The sequence below is a fragment of the Hypomesus nipponensis genome, chromosome 14 (assembly GCF_054491055.1).
Source record: "Hypomesus nipponensis isolate SF chromosome 14, ASM5449105v1, whole genome shotgun sequence".
In the NCBI taxonomy this organism is placed as follows: domain Eukaryota; kingdom Metazoa; phylum Chordata; class Actinopteri; order Osmeriformes; family Osmeridae; genus Hypomesus; species Hypomesus nipponensis.
The window spans coordinates 17,836,794-17,855,756 of record NC_140374.1 but is presented as its reverse complement, the minus strand read 5'-3'; the positions used below and the strand labels follow the sequence as shown (position 1 = coordinate 17,855,756).

The 18,963-nt window shown below is 46.2% G+C and overlaps 1 protein-coding gene across 1 annotated transcript in view; it reads right to left on the bottom strand.

The window, feature by feature from the left end:
* The window catches only part of mical3a (microtubule associated monooxygenase, calponin and LIM domain containing 3a), a 49,121-nt gene extending 35,010 nt beyond the window's left edge, over positions 1–14,111 (bottom strand). Inside the window, 6 exon segments of the mRNA XM_084671373.1 lie at positions 287–442; positions 958–1,059; positions 1,187–1,303; positions 1,401–1,608; positions 1,815–2,270; positions 13,926–14,111. Of these exon segments, the coding sequence (XP_084527499.1) occupies positions 287–442; positions 958–1,059; positions 1,187–1,303; positions 1,401–1,608; positions 1,815–2,099 (868 nt within the window). The 5' untranslated portion in view covers positions 2,100–2,270; positions 13,926–14,111.
* Between the last annotated feature and the right edge of the window lie 4,852 nt (positions 14,112–18,963).

The window sequence follows — 18,963 nt, the reverse complement described above, 5'->3', positions numbered from 1 at the left end:
GAAAGGACATCAGCAGTGATTAATCACAACTCAGCAAACAGAACTAAAGACCAGCGACACTGTCACGTCAGCTGGAAGTCTGGGCATGGCTTCAAACCGTTCTGCAAATCAAAGGCCTCAATTATTGAAAAAGCATCTTATGTATTTGTTGTTTACTCTTTCTTCCAGTCGAGAAGGATTTGTTTTAGAAGGGGTGCAAGAACAATGGCTTCCCAGGCTGGCTGGCTGGCTGGGTCTCGATAAACCACAGTCATATATTCTAGTAATGAGTTAAGATATGACTGACCAGTGGCCTCTCTGAGGTCCTGGAAGAACTTCTGATTGAAGATAAACGCCACTCCACTGATCTCCTCCACACTGGCCTCAGCCGTGGTGTTCCTGTTGATGAAGTTGGCCGTTATGGCGATGGCTAGTTTCCCCCGGAACTCTTTCCTGCGGAACCCTGAAAGGGAGGAGAAGCAAAGAAAGTAAGTAGGATGTGACCTCAAGGCTCAGGGATGGAGGTTCTACACCACATAGACAGTGAACAATTCAGGATTCTGTGTAAAATAAAAAACTACAAAAAAAAACGAGAACATCAACAAACCCTGCAGCCATTAGAGGAATTCTTTGTCTTATCCCATAAATACAACCAGATGTAACAACAATTGTCTCAGGTTCAAGGCTGAACGCAGCTAGCCAACATGAGTGGGGAGCTGCCTATGAGGACTGTTCCTGCTAATACAGGAAACAGTCAGTCGATTGGCCAGTTCCTGCTCTGCACCTCGGAGGTCACAGAGGAGTGCTCTCAGAAGATGGATGGAGCTAGCATTCACACACACACACACACACTAAAGAACCAGGAAGAAACACGAGGAAGCATGACACCATTCATGGATGGTTCTCCGTGCTTTAGCTCTCTCGGTGTCGAGTGCTGTCCATGTGCTGTCCATGTTCTTCCTGTCCAGCTGACTCTACCTGCTAGAGTGTTCCTCCTGCCGTCCGCCCCGATGATCACATCAAACTCCAGCTCATTGACCGGGTGTGTCCTGGGGTGGACCTCTGCCCTCCAGCCTATCCCTGCAAGAAACACATGACGTTCATTCATTCATTGATTAATCCCTGTCATGCAAGTACATCTTAAAAAAAATAAAATAATAATTGGCATGCACTCATGGTGAGTCCTTCTTAACTGTGAGACACTTACTCTCGTTCTCCTGGTCTTCGGGCGGCTCGATCAGACCCTTGAACTCGACGTTGACGTGGATTTCTATGCCCAGCAGCAGAGCCACTTTCAACAGCATCAGCTGCAGCTGCCGGATACCTGGGAAGGGACACGGGCCAGATGTTTAGCTGGTCTGTGGACGCCGACCCCATGACGTGGCACGGACGTGGAAGGGAGGCAAGCGCAGTCCACTCACTGATATGGTCGATGGCCCCGGCACAGAACTTGCCGTGGAACTTCTTGGCTCCGAGACCCCGGAGGTCCTGGATGGTGAAGGGCCAGAGGTGGAGCACGTTGTTCCGGGAGAAAGCGTCCCTCTTCTCCAGCAGCACCACCTTGGCCCCGAGGAACCCCAGCTCGATGGCTGTCCGTAGACCGCAGGGCCCCGCACCAATGATCACACACTGGGAAGAGAGGAGGACGACGAGACACACAAACTCAGCTGGAAGTCTACCACCGCCACCGCTTTCATGGCATAACATAGTTCAATACTTAGTACTTATATACACACCATACATATCATTTTATATCTGCATGTAACACTTACACGAATCACTGGTAAGGAGTCACAAAATAATACATGCCACATTGAAATGTAAGACCCACAAACCTTTGAGTTGGCACATGCTCTGCCTTTCTTGTATTCCTTTTGATTGGCCCTCTTGTCCAGCTTGGCCCACAGGGCCTTGGCCTTCCAGTAGTTGAGCTTGGACTTGAGCTTGTGGTAGAAGACACGGTACTCGCAGGGCTTGAGCTCCAGGTGGTCGCAGAGCTCCTGGAAGGCCTTCAACGTGCCCTTGCAAGTCGACGCCTGGACGAATCGGTCAAACAGGACGTGCGAGGGGTTCACCCCGTCTCCGCCCACCCCTCCCCCGTTGACGCCCCCGTCCCCCATGGTTGCCCCCCCAGGCGCTGCGGCTGACGCCCCTCTCCCTCACCCTATGTCAGGGCAGGGGTCACCGGGTCTGGCACCAGCCGTCAGGCCCTCCAGCCTTGGGTCTCCCTCTTTGGTGAGAGGGGGGGGGGGGGGGTTAGGCTCTAGCTTCCGGCCTTCAGCATCCTCATCCTGTGGGGAGGCAGAGAAGTCACACTTAGAAGACACGGACAGACTCAGAATCCCAACTCAATGACAAACAGACGTTCAAAATAGGAATTTTTGAATTTGGCTTTCTGTATGTCTGTTAACACTGCTGCGTGTCCACTTGCTGCACCATAAGCAGTACATTCATCTGAGGGGATAGAAGATTCATTGGGGATGGTTGCAGAATCAAGGGGAGTTTCCAACGCTAAGAAAACCTCAAGCTGAAGAAAGCCCTGGCTACAGGAACGAGCTACGAACTGAAGCATATCTAAACAAACCGGAGCTAACTAATGACCTCTGGGTCTCAGGAGTGCAGTGTTAGGCTGCTCAGAGGAGTCTGCTGCAGACAGACACATAGCCTCGTCCTCTTATCTAGGGACCAGGACCACCACAGACAGGAAGCTCCCTGAGAGCACCACTCAACCAAAGAGGAAACAAGCAGGGCACTAGCCTGCACCCTTGTACACACACACTGCAAGTCTAGTACGAAAACAAACAGAGCACTCCCGTCTCCCACACCAGACACAGGAAGTGATCCACAAACATCTCCGTCCGAAGCAATGCTCGTCATTCATGCTGTGGTGCATCATGACTTGCTTCGAACGCTACCCTGTTCAAACGTACGTAGACCCAAACATTTTAGGGATCTTGCTGAGAGGATGAATATATCGAGAGAACCCTTTTGCAGTAGTCTTCTTCTCTCTGTGCCTCAACTCTGGGAGTAGACTGTTGTCTTCCTGTGTTTTATTCACCTGCTGAAACAAGCAGCAGTGTGGTGGTGCAGGTCCCAGCCCTTCACCCCCAGGGGGAATCTCTGAAGATTCTTTGTGGTGTCTGCAGCTCTGCTGTCAGGGAAGGAATGTTCCTGAATGTCACCTGTCAAGGATACCTCAGGGGTAGCCTTTAAATGTCAGTATTAGGCAGCTTGTTATGTAGTTGATCACATCAATGCTTGCCAGGCAAACTGAAATAAGGACTACTACTGGGCTACTTATTGGAAAACCGCTACGCCTCAAACTTCAAGAGACCTTCAACTTCAAGAGACCTTGATGACTGTCAGTTCAGTTGAGTTGAGGAATCACAGGGAGCCCACTTGATCAAGAGGATCACATTCCAGGACTAAACGACTGTGGTATCTAACCAGTCATTTAAAAACATCACACTTCTTTTTCTAGTTGTTTACACAAGAAACCAGGCTGGTTGCCGTCTGTCTGGGTTACTCACTGCAGTGCCTGGCTAGCCAGCAGGAAAAAACAGGCCAAGGGGGATATACCAGGGTAGGGCTAGTGCCAGGGCAGGGCAGGGCAGGGCAGGGCAAAGAAAGCCTTGGACACGCTTGTCAGACTCAATCCTTTTATCTGCACAGCAGGGTGCCCAGGTCCCTGGTCCTTCAAGACACGCACAGCAGAGTTGGACTGACCTGTCTGGGCCAGTGGAGAAACTGGACAAGGCTTGCTTTGCCGCGTGCTGATGAATTTGATTATTTTACCAATAGGCTTACACAACAACCTGAGCCAAAAATGAGGGTAGGTTTTGGAACAACAACAAAAAACAGCCAGAAACACACATGGCGACAGACCTGCACACTTTGAATGAGGTTTCCGAAGGTCTCAACAGTAACCAAGGCCTATAAAGACTGCTAGTCTGTGGAAACACACAGACTAGCTCCAGCCTCAGCACCAGTCCTATTCAAGGTAAGCAGGAAGAGAGCAAGGCCATGGGTCAGGTGTATGTTCTTTCACAGCATGCCAACTCCTCACTGCTGTGAAAACAGACTCTGCGTTTGGCCCCGTCCCAGTGAGAGTCCTAGACTTAGTGCCAGCACAGTCTAGCCTCAACCAGTCTCCATCAACACCACATCTACACACCCTTTCCTCCATAGCTACACTGTAGCCACAATATTGTCTTTCCATAGACATGACATTATTCCACCCTCTGACTTAAATAAGCCACCTCCAAGTCGACCCCGCGAGGCAGTCTGGATGACCAAACCGGCGCATCCTTGTACAGTATCCTCGTGGGTGAGGAGGAGGTGAGGAAGAAGGCATCCTGACACGTGTTGATAGGGATCTGCTCTGCTGCACAGCTATCTTTAGCTGCTTATTAGAGCTGAACCGCAGCCTTTCTTTGGTGTAGGAGGGAGTGAAAGCTCATTGGCTCTATGGCCAAGATGTTCTTACTGCCCTTCTGTCGACATGGTAACAAAGAGCACCTGTAAAATCTCATCTGCACTCAGACAGCTTCGTGTAGTCTTTTGGCTTAGCTGAAAAGAAAAGCTAACTAACCGCACACTGCAATCTCCACAAAGACAACAGCAAACAGCGGAAAGTTATCGTCGCGGGATCCTAGCCTAAACGCGTCCCATCGTCAAGTCCCATAGGTCTAGAACATGAACAACAGTCGATGATGAAAGCAGACGGCGGTCTCTCCAGAACCTAACTTGACTGTGTATGATGCAGACAGAAGGCCATTCCAGGTCATAGTGTGGAGTTCCAGCCTTTGTGTTTGTTCTGGCAGGACAATCCGTGTGGAGGAGGGCTGTTTTCTCAGCCCGTGCAGAGACGGTCAGCAGGCATAACCTCCCAGTCACTGTAGCGTGCTTCAGGGGAGGCAATGAGCATTTCAACCCTGAGAAGGGGGAAGGGGTTTCTGGGACGTGTTGGCTGGGTCGTTGGACTGGGTGGTACCCAGTGACCCAGCACCATTCATGGACTCTCAGGACTTTGGAGACTACATTTCGAGACGGAGCATTGATGAGGATCCGATCCTCATATCCTCTCACATCCTGGCGACAGGAAACGCTGAGCTGTGCAGGTCTATTACAGGCAGCAGTGAACGAGCGAAGAAATAAAGCTGAGAACATTAAGGATTATCAAGTATCAGTGTCAACTGGTGGGAAATGTTCTGCACCAGAGCATTTGTGTTGAAGACCCCCCCCGAGCTGATACCAGTAGATGAAAGAGACAGTGGGATAGAGAGCACGACCCAAACCCCTCGCACCCCTCTTCAATTCATCAGTCGTAACTGAAAACAAAAGTAGCACTTAAAAGCAGATTTGCCTCAGTTCACCCTGGCAAGACAAATAACTCTGTCAATCTCTTGGCATCTGGACTCTGTGGGTTAGATTTTCACACACAAAAACTGGCATACACACCGACATACCCATATGGCATACTTTTGCGGTTCTGGGATTGGATGACATCACTGTGAGTTCTATAAATAGCAAAAGATTACACATTTGAATGCACTGTTTATTCTATGCTTATTCCCCTGATTCTTTTACTAGGGATATTTATGACATTTTCCTGCTAGCTCACTTTAAGGAGCCGGCCGGTCAGGTTAAGGACGGGTTAAGGTTTATTTAGTCTGCTTCTTCCTTGGTGTTCCTCCGAGATCGAAATCTGGACCCAGGAAAACGACCGGAAAACTGGGACGCGTTCCTTCCTTTGCAGAACATACTGCTGAGAGCTTTTGCATATCCCCCCCCCCCCCCCCCAAGGACTGAGAGGAGGAGTGTTAAAACAAACACCTGGGCCAGCATTCGATAAATACAACTACTCATTAACCACAGCTATGGTGGAACAACATGGCATGGTTGTCTGTGTTTGTCTTGTGTGTGTGGATAATATGCAAAAGAGATGTCAGAGAAAGAGAGGGCAGGGCGGTGGTATGACTCCTTCTGGGTTCAATGAAAGTGAGCTATGAAACCTGCCTTGTGTTTCCATTGATTAGAGGCTCGGATAAGGAGGAGGAGGCGGGCTATGCTAGTCTTCCTCCCTTCCTGTAGACCGTCCTGCTGTTATCGGCCTCCTTCAAGGTCATCTCCACATGATCAAGATAATCTCTGTTAATGACATATTGATGACTGTACGAGGCAGAGACAGGTGTTGTCTAACTCTGTCTGTATGATACTCGTCAATAAAAATGTCACATTCGTACTGACGGATCGGCTCTCTCTTTCTACCGTCTCACATAAGCCACAGTTAGTATCGATATGATTAGCCTACTTCCTTAAGGGCCATTTGCCATGATGTCAACCACAGAATCAAGTCTCTGATGTAGTACGTACTTGAATCTAACTGAACAAAAAGGCAAATGAGAGAGCTTCCTTTACAAAGGTACGCAGCAGAACTGGAACTTAAGACAGGTTTAGACTGTTTTAGCAATTTGTCAATCAAAATCACCCCTACAAAACTCGATAGCCACACAGCAACTGCTTCTTTTCCATTTCTCTCAATCCACTATGCTCTACCTCATTCTCCTTTGTTCTAGAGCAGAGTGTTCTCTGTGTGAACTCTAGTGAGGGGAGACAGGGAGTACCCCCGAGAGACTGAGAATGATCCTCCTCACTCCAGGAACTGTTGGGGCCAACGCTCTGCAGTGTGAACTGAACACAAGGACATAGCATTGATGTCAGGATGATCAGCGTGCAGCTTTCCTCTTCCTCAGTGTCAGGGTCAATGATCTTAATAAGAATGCATTTCATCCCATATGTTTATTGCTCCATGCTCTGCTACATGTGCCTTCAAAGAGAAGCCACATCAAGACAGCGTAGCCTACAGAATGTAGACTATTATATTTACAGTTTGACAGACTCATTAGCACGCCTGACTTTTGAAGGAAAACCATACAACTACAATACTTTTTCAATCTTAAAAAAAAAAAAATTCACATGCAGTGAAAGGACAGGAGGAGAGGTGAGAGGAAAACCGAGAAGCCTAGAGTATAGTAAAGCAAAGCAGAGTATAGTAAAGCAAAGCAGAGTACAGTGGAGTTTAGTAGTTCTCATCAATTATGCATTCATACCTATTTTTGGACAAAAAAAAAGAGCAAATATTTTAGGAAGGAAGATATAATTTCAGTTTTTGGACAGATATTGTTTGATATTCTAGGTTTGAAAATCTGTCATGGTCCAATGGAAGTTTAACACCAGAGATGTGTCTCTCTTCATAAAGCCCTACAACTTCAACATTCCTCTCTAAGCACATAGACAGAAAGCCAACAGCACACACAATGCTTTCTGATTAAAAAGCCAAACTGGCTTCTAGGCAAAGTTTGTTTCCTGAACATCTGTCTTTAAAATCTCACATTCAGGCACATAACACTGTGGTGCTGAGAACCTTTCAAATCTCCCGCTTGGACAGTGATAGAAAAGAACACCAGAAATGGCACCAAAAAAGGTTGTGGCAACATGTCAGCTTTCCCTCCCATCTGCACATATCTGACTGACAAACCATTCCCAGAGAGGCCACCACTCAGTAGAAGAAGTTGCTCAAGCACAAGATCCATCACTGTCCACATCATGCATCTCCCACATGAGTAAAGGAACCTCTTAGATGCAGGGAACAACAATAAAAACATGACACAAAAAACTCATTACTTTGACTTGACTTTTAGTACTTGGGCGGAATATTAGGCAGCTCTAAAACATTGCTCTTATCAGATGTCTATTAGCACAGTAATGTGAGCTGTGTAATCTGAGCCAGTGGCCAGACTGCCCCACCCGCCTGATCTCAGAGCAGCTTGCCAGGTGAAGCAGTCAGCCAGTCAACCGAATAAGCCTACCTCTCAAATCTCAGATCAGACACCTCCTGCCTGTCTGTCTGACTGACCACCTGCCTGCCTGATTCCCCCCCCCCCCCCAAACCCCTGCCTGTGTCTGCCAGTTTACCAGACCTGAACCAGGGGACCAGGCGGTTACTGCTGGCTACACAGCACTGACCACAACGGTCAGGGAAACAGAGAGGCATGAAGCAGAGAAACAAAAACAGTTACTAAGAGCTGAGATTCATTCAGTCTGTGATTTGGCTACGAGCTTTTAGGGATTTTTTTTATATTTGGCTATCTCACCATGTGCCGTTTACATAAGGTCATATTTTACAGCACGGTGATGTGTGTGGTAGCCTCTCTCTTTCCTCACAGATAACCTTCCAGACTACGAAGTAGAACTAGTCGACTAGTAGGAAGCCTTGTATGAACCGTCAGAAAGCACAGTGTAGAGATAGATGAACGAGAGGAGAGGGAAAAGGAGAGGGAAAGAGAGGTCAGAGGCAGAGAGGGAGGAATCTTTAATCCCTTTGTTTGTCAGATCCACTTCTGAAAGGCTCGTCACTTCTAAGCCATCTCTGAAAACCAATAATGTTGTAAAACAGCCCGTTGGGCAGGCTGGCCCTCGCCTGTTTTTCTTCCAACAATACCTTCCATACCGAACCCAGAGCTTTCAGCTTCTCCATGACACTGAGCAAACATGAGGAAACGATCCCTCCATCTTCGCTCACTGTACCAAAAGTTCACAGAGCTACAAGTACATCACTATGTCATACCTGGAACATACGCACACCTGATATATGCCCAAACCTGTCGACTGTCGTAGCAGTCATGGGAAACTGCTGTGCTAACTTTCACCCTGCTCTACCATCTCCATCGACTTTTCAAAGCCAGTGTTTAAACTTGGGACAGCCTCAGCAAATAGTCCAAATTCCAGGCTGCTTGGACAGCAGCTAAAGATAACCGTGGACTCGGCCCTACATTCTGCCGCAGGAGGAAGAGAGAACATGATATCCCCACTGTTCAGTGAGATTTTGTGCTTTTATGGGAGAACCGCAAGGTTTGTGGATGTTGAAACCATTGCTGTGCTGCTGCTGCTGGTGGTGGTGGTGCTGGTTCCTCCCTCAGAGACCTATGTGTCCTGTCCCTACTCTACGCAACAGAGTTATGGAATAACAAGCATAAAAGCAGCTGTTTATGAAATCCAAAAACACTCGGGGAATGAGCAGCATGGCCCTTCCAACAAGTCATAAGAGGCCAGTGAGTTAGAAACAACATTAAAAAAAGGATGCATTCAATTAATTGAGGTCTAAACTGAAGGGAGGACCCAGGTCAATATAGTGAACTAAGATCCAGGATCAATTCCCACCCGTTCCATAGAAGTTCATTTTGGCTCAACAGGACCTACTAGCTGTCATACTCTGAGAAGTGTCCTGGTCAGTGAACACTGGGCATATTACACATATTCAACATGACTTCAACAGCTGCATAGGTTGTGTTGACCAGCAGAACAGACAGCCCCGATGCCCTCTTGACACGGCTGTGTCACAGACAGACTGCAGGCCAGAATGAAAGATAATCCTACACACACACACACACACACACACACTAATCCCAGTGTGTGGGTGGGGCCGTGAGCAGCTCCGATGGTAAACAAGCAGTAAACATACAGAGAGAACAGAGGCGAAGAGTGACTGTCAAAGTTTTTTTTTTTTTTTTTTAAGAGAGAGAATCACAATAGTCCCTTTCTCTTCTGTTCTAAGGCCCGGACTCTCTGACGAGAGCAGCCTTCACCTGGAGACAGCCACTTGACCTGTGTCACATCACAGACAGACACACACACACACACACACACACACACACATTATGCTCCCCATGACCCCAGTACGAGACGAGTCTTCTCAAGACAGCCTGACGTGACGTCTGACAAATTTTACACAGCCTTTTCAAGGTGGGAATGTTGCGCTTTATATCGCCCTCACGACTCTGAGTACATGGTTGGACCCGCATTGTCGACCGTCTGTGTACAAGGGAGAGCCGGCCTGGTAGCACAACACACACTACAGGCCAACTCTGACGTCATGCCTCGGATTCTGGAATGCCGGCATGCTATCTTACATTACGCACAGGGCAGCAATTTTACCGCCTTGTTTTGGTTCAGTGTTCAAAAAGAAAAAAAAAAAAAACGAAGCCGCCGCCATAAAGAGGGGAGTTCTTAATGGCAATATTGCATGATCGCTGTGTAAAAAAACACCTTCTGTGTCTAAGCATACACACTCATCCGTGCAGCCACAAAGTGAAGATGCGTCCATCACAACTATTCAAGCAGGGATAAACAATAATGACATGAACAAGGCTACACCCCACATTAGCCAAAACACACCTGTCACTTAATATTCCCCCTCCACTCCTATAGTACAGCTGTCAGCCAGGAGAGGGAGGCCACTATGTACGTAGTGAGTATGTGAACACATTTGCAGTATGCTCCTCGCTCAGCACACATCCCTAGGCCTTTAGCGAGACTGACTTCCCTGTGTGAGGATGTGTGTGTGTATGTGTGGAGATGTTTTTCAGCGGGGAAGGTAACCAAACCTCTGTGAGCTGTTGAGCTCGTTGATAGTTTTACCTGAAAGCTTGAAAACAGATTCTGCCCGCATTACACTCTAATCCCTTTCCCAGTTTACGAGCTCCCGGCATCGGCCAGGTGTAGTGTGACGGTGTACAGCAGGTGACACGTTAGTAGAAAAGCTTCCAGTCCTGTATGGAAGACTGGTTCTTACTATGATGCCATGAAAAGACAGCCTCGGGTGTTAAATATCCAAGTGTATATGAGAGAGAGTAGACAGAGGGTAGAGAGAATGGAGGGAGAGTGTGGAGAGAGTAGAGGGAGAGAATGAGAGAAGACGGGATGGGTGGGCAGGCAGAGGCCTGACAGACAAGGAAAGTGTTCCGTTCTTTTCTCGAGATAAGAAGATAATGGACCCCAGAGGCTGCTACAGGAAGAGGCTGAAACATGAGGTCTTCTGGAAAGGTCTACTGGAGGGCCTTCAGCTGCAAAGGGGTGAGAGGGTGACTCGGGAATGGGGGAGCAGAAATCATCATCATTTTGCATGATAGGGTGAATAGCACTGTGATCTAGCCGACAGGAGACAGCTCCACTCCACAATACAGACCAGGTACCAGAACATTCCCAATCTCTGACTCCTGGACTAGCCTGAAATATAACTTCAATCAACAATCATCTACCATTTATTCTTGGATTGGTCTAAAGATGATGTATGGGTGATGGGTATGATACTGTAGTAGCATAGGCTTTACAACAGGGGCAAAGAGAGATTTACTTTAAACCTGCAAGTCTAATGAGTGGCAATGTAGAGGATTCCACCTTGGCATTAACCATTTTAACAGTTGTTTTTCGGAGGACATTACAGGTGTCCCTCCAGACGGCAGCACAGGTACAACTGGATCAAGTCCACAGCTGCAACACAGACACTGCTGACAGTCCTGCATTCCTCTGGAGTGAACTCCACTCACCCAAGTCACTGGCCTCAAGAGCTGGAGGTCAGGGAGTTAAAACAGGCATTGCTCAGGTTTAGAAGGACACGGAATGTTTCAGAGTTTTTTTGCTCTCTGTGGGTTGAAAAATACAGAGATTATGAATTGTAAAGGCAAATGTGTGTGTGTGCCAGACTGTCAGCAGCACAAACAGATGCAGAACAATCACACCCGCAGCCGTATCCTCCAATATCCCTCCCTTTGCCCAAGATCAGCGACAGCTACCCAGAAGCTTAGTGTCCAAAATCCCACTATACACACAACTCACATCGCTTCCTGGTCAAGGGTCACTCTGTTTGAGTGTAAACAGTCCCATCTGATAGGACAGTCAGCATGCTGACTGTTACACTGACCCGAGCACTAGAACGGCCTTAGTCTATGTCAAATACGGTAGCAGGCCTACATTCTAGGCTAGCTGGAATGCAGGTGTACTGTCCATGTCTAAAATCAGGCAGACAATAAATCCTCACTCTCGTCATAGTCAGGCCCAAACGTAATGAGCGCAGAAATCAGCAGACTTTGTTTGGGCTTGGTCATAGCCTTTCTTATATGACGAAACACCCAATGACCCCAGGAATCCTCTGGTGATGTGTCCAGGTGCATCATAAGATGATGTGTTCAAAGTGAAATACTTGCTGGAGATCATCATGTTTGATGATCCCAACTGATAATCTCTGATGGCATACTTAGATATCACAAGACAGAGAGGCAGCAGGAGATAACCTGTAGGCTATATCAGACCACAAAAACAACAAAAATGACCTGGAAATGGAACACGGGGCAGAAATAAGGAAGGAAAGAAGTCCACCATGCTTGTTAAGATGCTTATTCTACCTCTAACCGCTAGGCCTACACTGTGGGGTTTTACAGGGTGTGACCTTTTTCCCATGGAGTTGTGACTCAACATTCTGGAACACATTAACGGTTGTGACCTCATTGGACAAGGAACATTCAAAAGTGAGAAATGGAGGCTGTATAAATTCCACATAAGGTTATTACCAAACACCCACCATAGCAGTGTGCCACTGAGCTCTGTCTCCTTTTATGGTCCAAGTCAGACTAAGCTGGCATGGGAAGCCCATCATTTTTGTTGGAGTTTACTGTAGGCTATATAAAAATGTATTGCCTAAAACGTATATACAATTACAACTGTTAATTGTATCTTTTCCGAGAAACTAACATTATGATCCTCCTTTTAGTTTTTAGATTCTCATCCATCTATGTTTTTGTTTGAACATAAGTTGTTGGAGTTTGTCTTACAGTAGCAGGGAACATAGGGAAAAAGATCTAATCAAACTCTAGTCTGTCATCCTGCCAAATTCAGTCATTAGCTTAGAGTTTGTGCCTGACCAGTACACGTCCTCTTGTCCTACTCTACGTCCTTTGCCTGTCCCACAGTACCCCTCTTTATAGGAGGAAGCAAGACTTGAAATAAAAATATAAGTATAAAAAAACACATCAACAGCTCCCACAACTCCCTGCTTAAACAAACAGTCTGACTCCTTAAGGCTCAAATAAAGAGTATGGATCCACCTGAGAAGATTCAGCCTAGAAACAGGACAAAATGCAACATCGGAATCAATCATGTCAATCAATAGCCTTGTAAATTCCCCAAGAGGGACTAAGGGCCTTTGTCCAGAGGAAATGTCTGTCAGTTTGACATCTGATTACTTCATAGGAACATAGTAGCTGACTTGGTTGGTCAAATCTGGATTCTGGAGTCAGTCACAATGTATTGTTGGCATGGGTCAGTGTAAGGTCAATCATGTCTCGTTTAGCCTACATGTCTGGCTATTTAAAATAATATAACAACCGTCTTGTCATCAAGCTCTAGCATGTAAATGACGTAAACATGGACTAGGGTAACTGTTCAGCTAACAAGATCCAAACGATATTAAATAAAATACAAGCAAAGCTATTACATTTAATGTTACATAATACATTTTAAGACAATGAGATACAACATTGTTATTGGCCTTATAATATTAACCCACTGGCATAAGAGCAGTATTTGCATACTTTACTTGGGTGGTGGGGGGTTCTGATCTATCGATAACTGCCTGATCGAGCAGGATCGAATACACTCACTATACATCCCGTTGCTTTAAGTGACGTGAAACATAAATGCGATTGATTAATTAGGCTATTAGATACCCTTTTCAAGTTTTGATATAAAATTATCATCAACCAACATCAATCAGTACCTGGAATTGATGCACGTCAACAAGAACCAGACGATTAGAACCAATTTATTATCAATAGATTCAGACTTTATATTGATGACCAGGCCACATTATTAGTGCGGGATGATCCTCAAAGAAGTTGTTCATTTCGGCATACCTACACACATGAGGTTAACCTCATTCACGCAATGGATTTTTACATATCGCTGTTATGCAGCAGTTACCTGAACAATTTCACATTGTTCCGATAAATATTTCGCAAAAGGTTAGGATGTCAAACGACTTGTAACAGTCATCGAATACGTTCACCAACGCATGACATTCCCAAACGTGCAAGATTGAGTCCATAGCTTACCTACAAAGATCCCAGAAAATGGACACTGAACGTGATCATCGGCTGTAACACGTCTTCACTCCGTCCCATATGTTAGTGTATAATCCAAACATCTATGTCGAGTAGGTATATCCATTATATAACTCAATCAATATTTTATTGTTGCCAGGAATCTGTATCGTTCAGTGACCAAAGCTAGTTTTAGGCATATGCAGGCTCCAGCAAAGGCGCAACTTGCAAACTGACACAGGGACAGGACGAGTACATTACGAAGAAACAGAGGGAGGCACGTACAGTTTTATAAGTAAGAATGAAATTCAGATACACTATTTTGTTTGTTCAATAATACATTCTGATACATTATTTGGATCTAGTTTGAGTTGAAGCCTGTAATTGGCAAACACTTTCTACAACAATCTCATACAACTCATAATGTTTGGTGTTTCGTAAACAAATCACCCCTGTAACTGCACATAGACTGGCGGCTAGTTTTAACCTCTGTTTAAGCGGATTGGTCTCGTCGAACGTGACGCGATTGAAGTGGGAGTCTTCAGGGAAAAATACGCATCGGTGAATCTCTCCCGTACACGCTGTGATGTAAGGCGGTTCCCTTCAATTCAGCACCAACATTTCATGTCTTTCACCGGAGCTTGGCTGGCAGTGAACGATAAGTAAGCCATTAAACAGTCAAATGCATTTGGTCGCGGTGCCATGGTCACCTGCAACATGTGTCCCACCTCACGGAGATAGTGTGAACATCGTAAACAGCATAGTGTGCTCCTCCTTGACAGACACCAGACTTTATAAACCAACATTCTGCAAAGAAAAACAAATATGCTACTGTGCTTTGTTCTTGAATTAGGAATCCACCAAAAGGTCTATTGCACATCCATCTGAAGACAGGACATGATGCATCCCATTAGAATCAGCTCATCAAAAATACCAGTAAACCCACATAGCTAATGTCCTAATAACTCAGTAGTATTCCGGCTGCTCAGAGGGAAAGGTCAACAGCCAGCAGGGCCTATCACAGCTGCTGTTACTGCTGTCAGATGTGGTCCATGTTTTCTGTGCAAACAGGACAGAGGGTGTTGGAGCTGCAAGCGTTTTCAAATGTGCCTACTTGAGATACAGTCTAGAAAAAAAAAGGGTCCGAAATAACATCTTATCTGTCCTCCGCTGAGTGTCTGGGGTTGATTCTGCTCAGCTGTGAGCCTCCAAACCCATGTGTATTGTTAGCTGGGTTGACAGGACAAGCTCAAAGGGGTAGAACAGACATGCTATCTCTGTCAGGAGCGCCCAGACACTATCAGTTCCCTCCATATTACACCCTCCAACCGTGTTTCAATATTATTTCACTACTTTCTTTAATCCTTCCTTCCCTTCCAATCACATTCCTTCCTTTTTTACCTTTCTTTCTTTCCATAATCCATTCCCTTCACTAAATGCCTCCCTGAAGCTTTATCTATTGCTCAGCGTATTAAAACAAGGCGTTATTTGTTGTCCGGAACTCGGTGTGTTGTCGACCAGCAGATGGTCCGCCGACACCTCCGTTCACCAGACAGGTCTGTCCTCAGGCCCAGATAGATAGAAGCTATTTCCACCTCCTCAAAATGATATGGCATGAACTTCAACTTGGATGAAGAGGTGTGTGGACGTGATCATTTTTAATACTCTTCTCACACAGTATAACTTTCTATGATATCTGAAAGGTTCAGCCATTACTCTTATCGCCTCTTTAATTGTGCGTCCTCGCCTTTCGCGCTTGTATTAATGTAAACAGTTGTAGCCCTATGACATCGTATAAGAAAGCCTAATGAAGAAATTGTCTACAAGGGTCCAAGCGTGTCAGTAGTATAAGGACATAGAGGACAGTTGAGATAGAAAGGAATTATAAATAGTCCATGGTTAACAGGGTCAGCAAACCAAAATGTCATGCTGCTGCATGTACTGTAACTTGTTATAGAAAAACACTTAAGCTAAAACACTCAAGCATTTGTTGCTTATCTGATTCACATTTTGGGTGTGCTGCTGAGTACATGGGCTTTCTGCCATTTAAAGCATTTTATCCCTCGCTTTCTCTATCGCTTTCAAAACAGTAGCCTTTGCTACTAACAGAGAAAAAAAGAAAATCATTAACCTTCTGACTTCCTACCCAGCCACACAAGGCAGAAAGGGTTGGCATGAGCACATAACTGTTGAACTACATAACGGACCTTCTGTGGGTCCTGTACAGGCATAAGTCAACAGGAATACTTTTCATTCTGCTTTGTTGCATTGGTTGCCTGTGATACACTTTGAATGTTAGGTAAATGGGGCAAAGAACCCAACTGGGAAATTAATCATCTCAGGCTAAACAACAAACATCTTTGGTTGCAAATATATGTCTCTGATTTCTGCATTTAGATGCATTGGGTTACACAACAGATTAACAGCTCAGTAACACAGGAAGCCACAACACCTGAGATCCTGTTCAAACTGAAAAGCATCGAGATCACAGGAAAAAGCCAGCCGGCCCTTTGGCACCAGATATACAGACAGACCCTCCTCTTATCTTAGAAATCAGGGATCTATTGTGTCTGGAGAAGTGGTAGTTGCTCAGCAATACTATCGTGCCAGATCAAAGATGATCACACTGATTAAAGAAGGAATGAGGCACGTTTAGAGAAGTCAAGCAGGGCCGGTGTCTTCTAGAATCACGACCGCCATATCTTGACAGTGATCATAGCTGTAGTCCTCTCAGGATTAAAGGTCATCTGCTGCCTCAGTCATCACAAGGACATTCCACATACGGAACCTACATTCGGAACAGGTTGCCCTGGTTGTATTGGCAGGGGTTCGCTAATTAACCAAACCACAGGGGTCCGCAGGACGTCAACTGCCTCCCGTTGACTGAAGAAGAAACCTTTCAGGAGGAAGCTTATTAAAGAGAACTAATAGGACCATGTAGACGCACAACCCACTGATAGGAGATGAGTTATTATCACACTTCAGAGTGAACAATCCATAATCTCTCAGCAGGTGCCATGAAACTGTGCCTTGTGACACTACCCACCTTTGTCTCTCTCTCCCTCTCTCTCTCTCTCTCTCTCTCTCTCTCTCTCTCTATCTCTCTCTCTCTCAGCACTCCTCTTTTCTCCTTAAAGAGCGTGCCAATGACACCACAGTCACTGGAATGTGACTGATTGCTTCAGACAATGGCCTGCTTACCTCACTCAGGGAGGTTGCACACACAACATTTATTCTCTGCATAACAAAGGATTCAGGCATGGTGTCATTCACACAGGCTTCAAAGACAGGCTGGTGCATGACAGGATCAAAGATAACCATTACATTTGAGAGAGGATTGCCTGTTTGAGCACACAGCATATCTATGAAGACGGATGATAGAGAAGGGTTAGTACTTACTGAGGAATGGTAGGAGGCAGATGTGAACCAGGGCTATCCAATCTGTAATTGGTTATGTCTCTGTCTTTCTTTCTCTTCTTGCTTCCTTCCTATTCCCTTCCCAACACAGCAAGATGCTGCCTGGACCAGGGCACGTTGTCATGGAAACCGGCAGAGGGAGGGGGATGCTCACTCCCATGTGATTCTGTCTCCCTGTGCTCCGATTGGCTACAGTCGGGGAAGGAGGCCCTTCCTCTGGACGATGACATCACATACCTCCTGGTTGACAAAGGGAGAGTTGCTCCCAGGCAGGCAACGTACACACTCCCACACGCACAATAGGCATCTTGAAGGAAAAGGGCGGAGTCAACGGGAGTCAAGGTAGCCTGAAAAATGACTGACTGCCTGACCGGCTTTTTAAATGACTGGCTGTTGTTATGGGGCACGGCACACACAAGTTAGACGTGGATCAATCCACATGGCTGTGTGTGTGTCCTGTGATGGAGCCAGCTCTGGGCACAAAGCATGCTGCAGCCTTGCGGAGCAGCAGAGGACAGGCTACAGAAGGACCACAGCAGCAGGCCTCTCGTGTTGCTGCTTGACCCTCCGCTGCCTCTCCTGCTGGAGCAGACTATTTATACCCCTGCTAAAGGAACCACACAGTTGCTCTGCTCTGTTTCTTTCTCAGCTATGTGTGATATTCCCCTCTGCGTGTGTAAGGCAGGCATCTCCACAATGCTCATGACAGTATCTGTATCGCATAGGTGAGTGGAGGGGAAGGGTGAAAACACTATTTATTTCATTCATCCTTTCTCTCTCCCCCTCTCTCTCTCTCTCTCTCTCTTTCTCTCTCTCTTTCTGACTCCATGTCTCTCTATCTCTCCCCCTCTCTCTCTCTCTCTCTCTCTCTCTCTCTCTCTCTCTCTCTCTCTCTCTCTCTCTCTCTCTCTCTCTGTCTCTCTCTCTATCTCTCTCTATCTCTCTCTCTCTCTCCCAAATAAGTGGCATGTAAACAAGTAGATGTATATCCTAAACAGGTCGATTATACTTCTAATACACACTAACACTTACCAACAAAACAGATTTGCCATGGCTTGTCAAAAGCCCAACAACCAATGGACCCTTACAAAAGTCAGGCTGCTGAGCGGTCTAAGTGGCATAATTACATGATGATAAGAGACTGCTGTACTCTGTGCTGTGCATATGGAGAAACCTTCTTAGACTGGAACACTGAACTCAGGCTTGGACCAGACGCATCATTTACTGAACAGCACTTACGATGGCGCAGAAAGAATGGAAAAAACTCAATTTTTAAGTGGAGAAAGAAATAGAAATAGAAAGATAGAATGATAAAATAAGAGTTGGAGATTGGGATTGCATGCTTCGTTTGCATGCGATTGTCTCTGTCTCTTCCTCTCTCTTTGTGAAGGTGGATGTCTCTGATCATGGTCCAGAGTGTTCTCCAAGGCCCCTAGACGGACACCAGACACTGATGCACAGATAATTGCCTCTGATTGGACAAGCCTGCCAAAGCTGGGAGAAAATGGCAGCATTTCCAGGACACAGCAGTGAGGTCATGCTGTAGCTCTGTCCTTGGCAGGGACAGAGGCCCTGTTTCAAAACTCCAAACATGCATACTTTGATCCTCTCTGGTATACATAGTGACTATGGT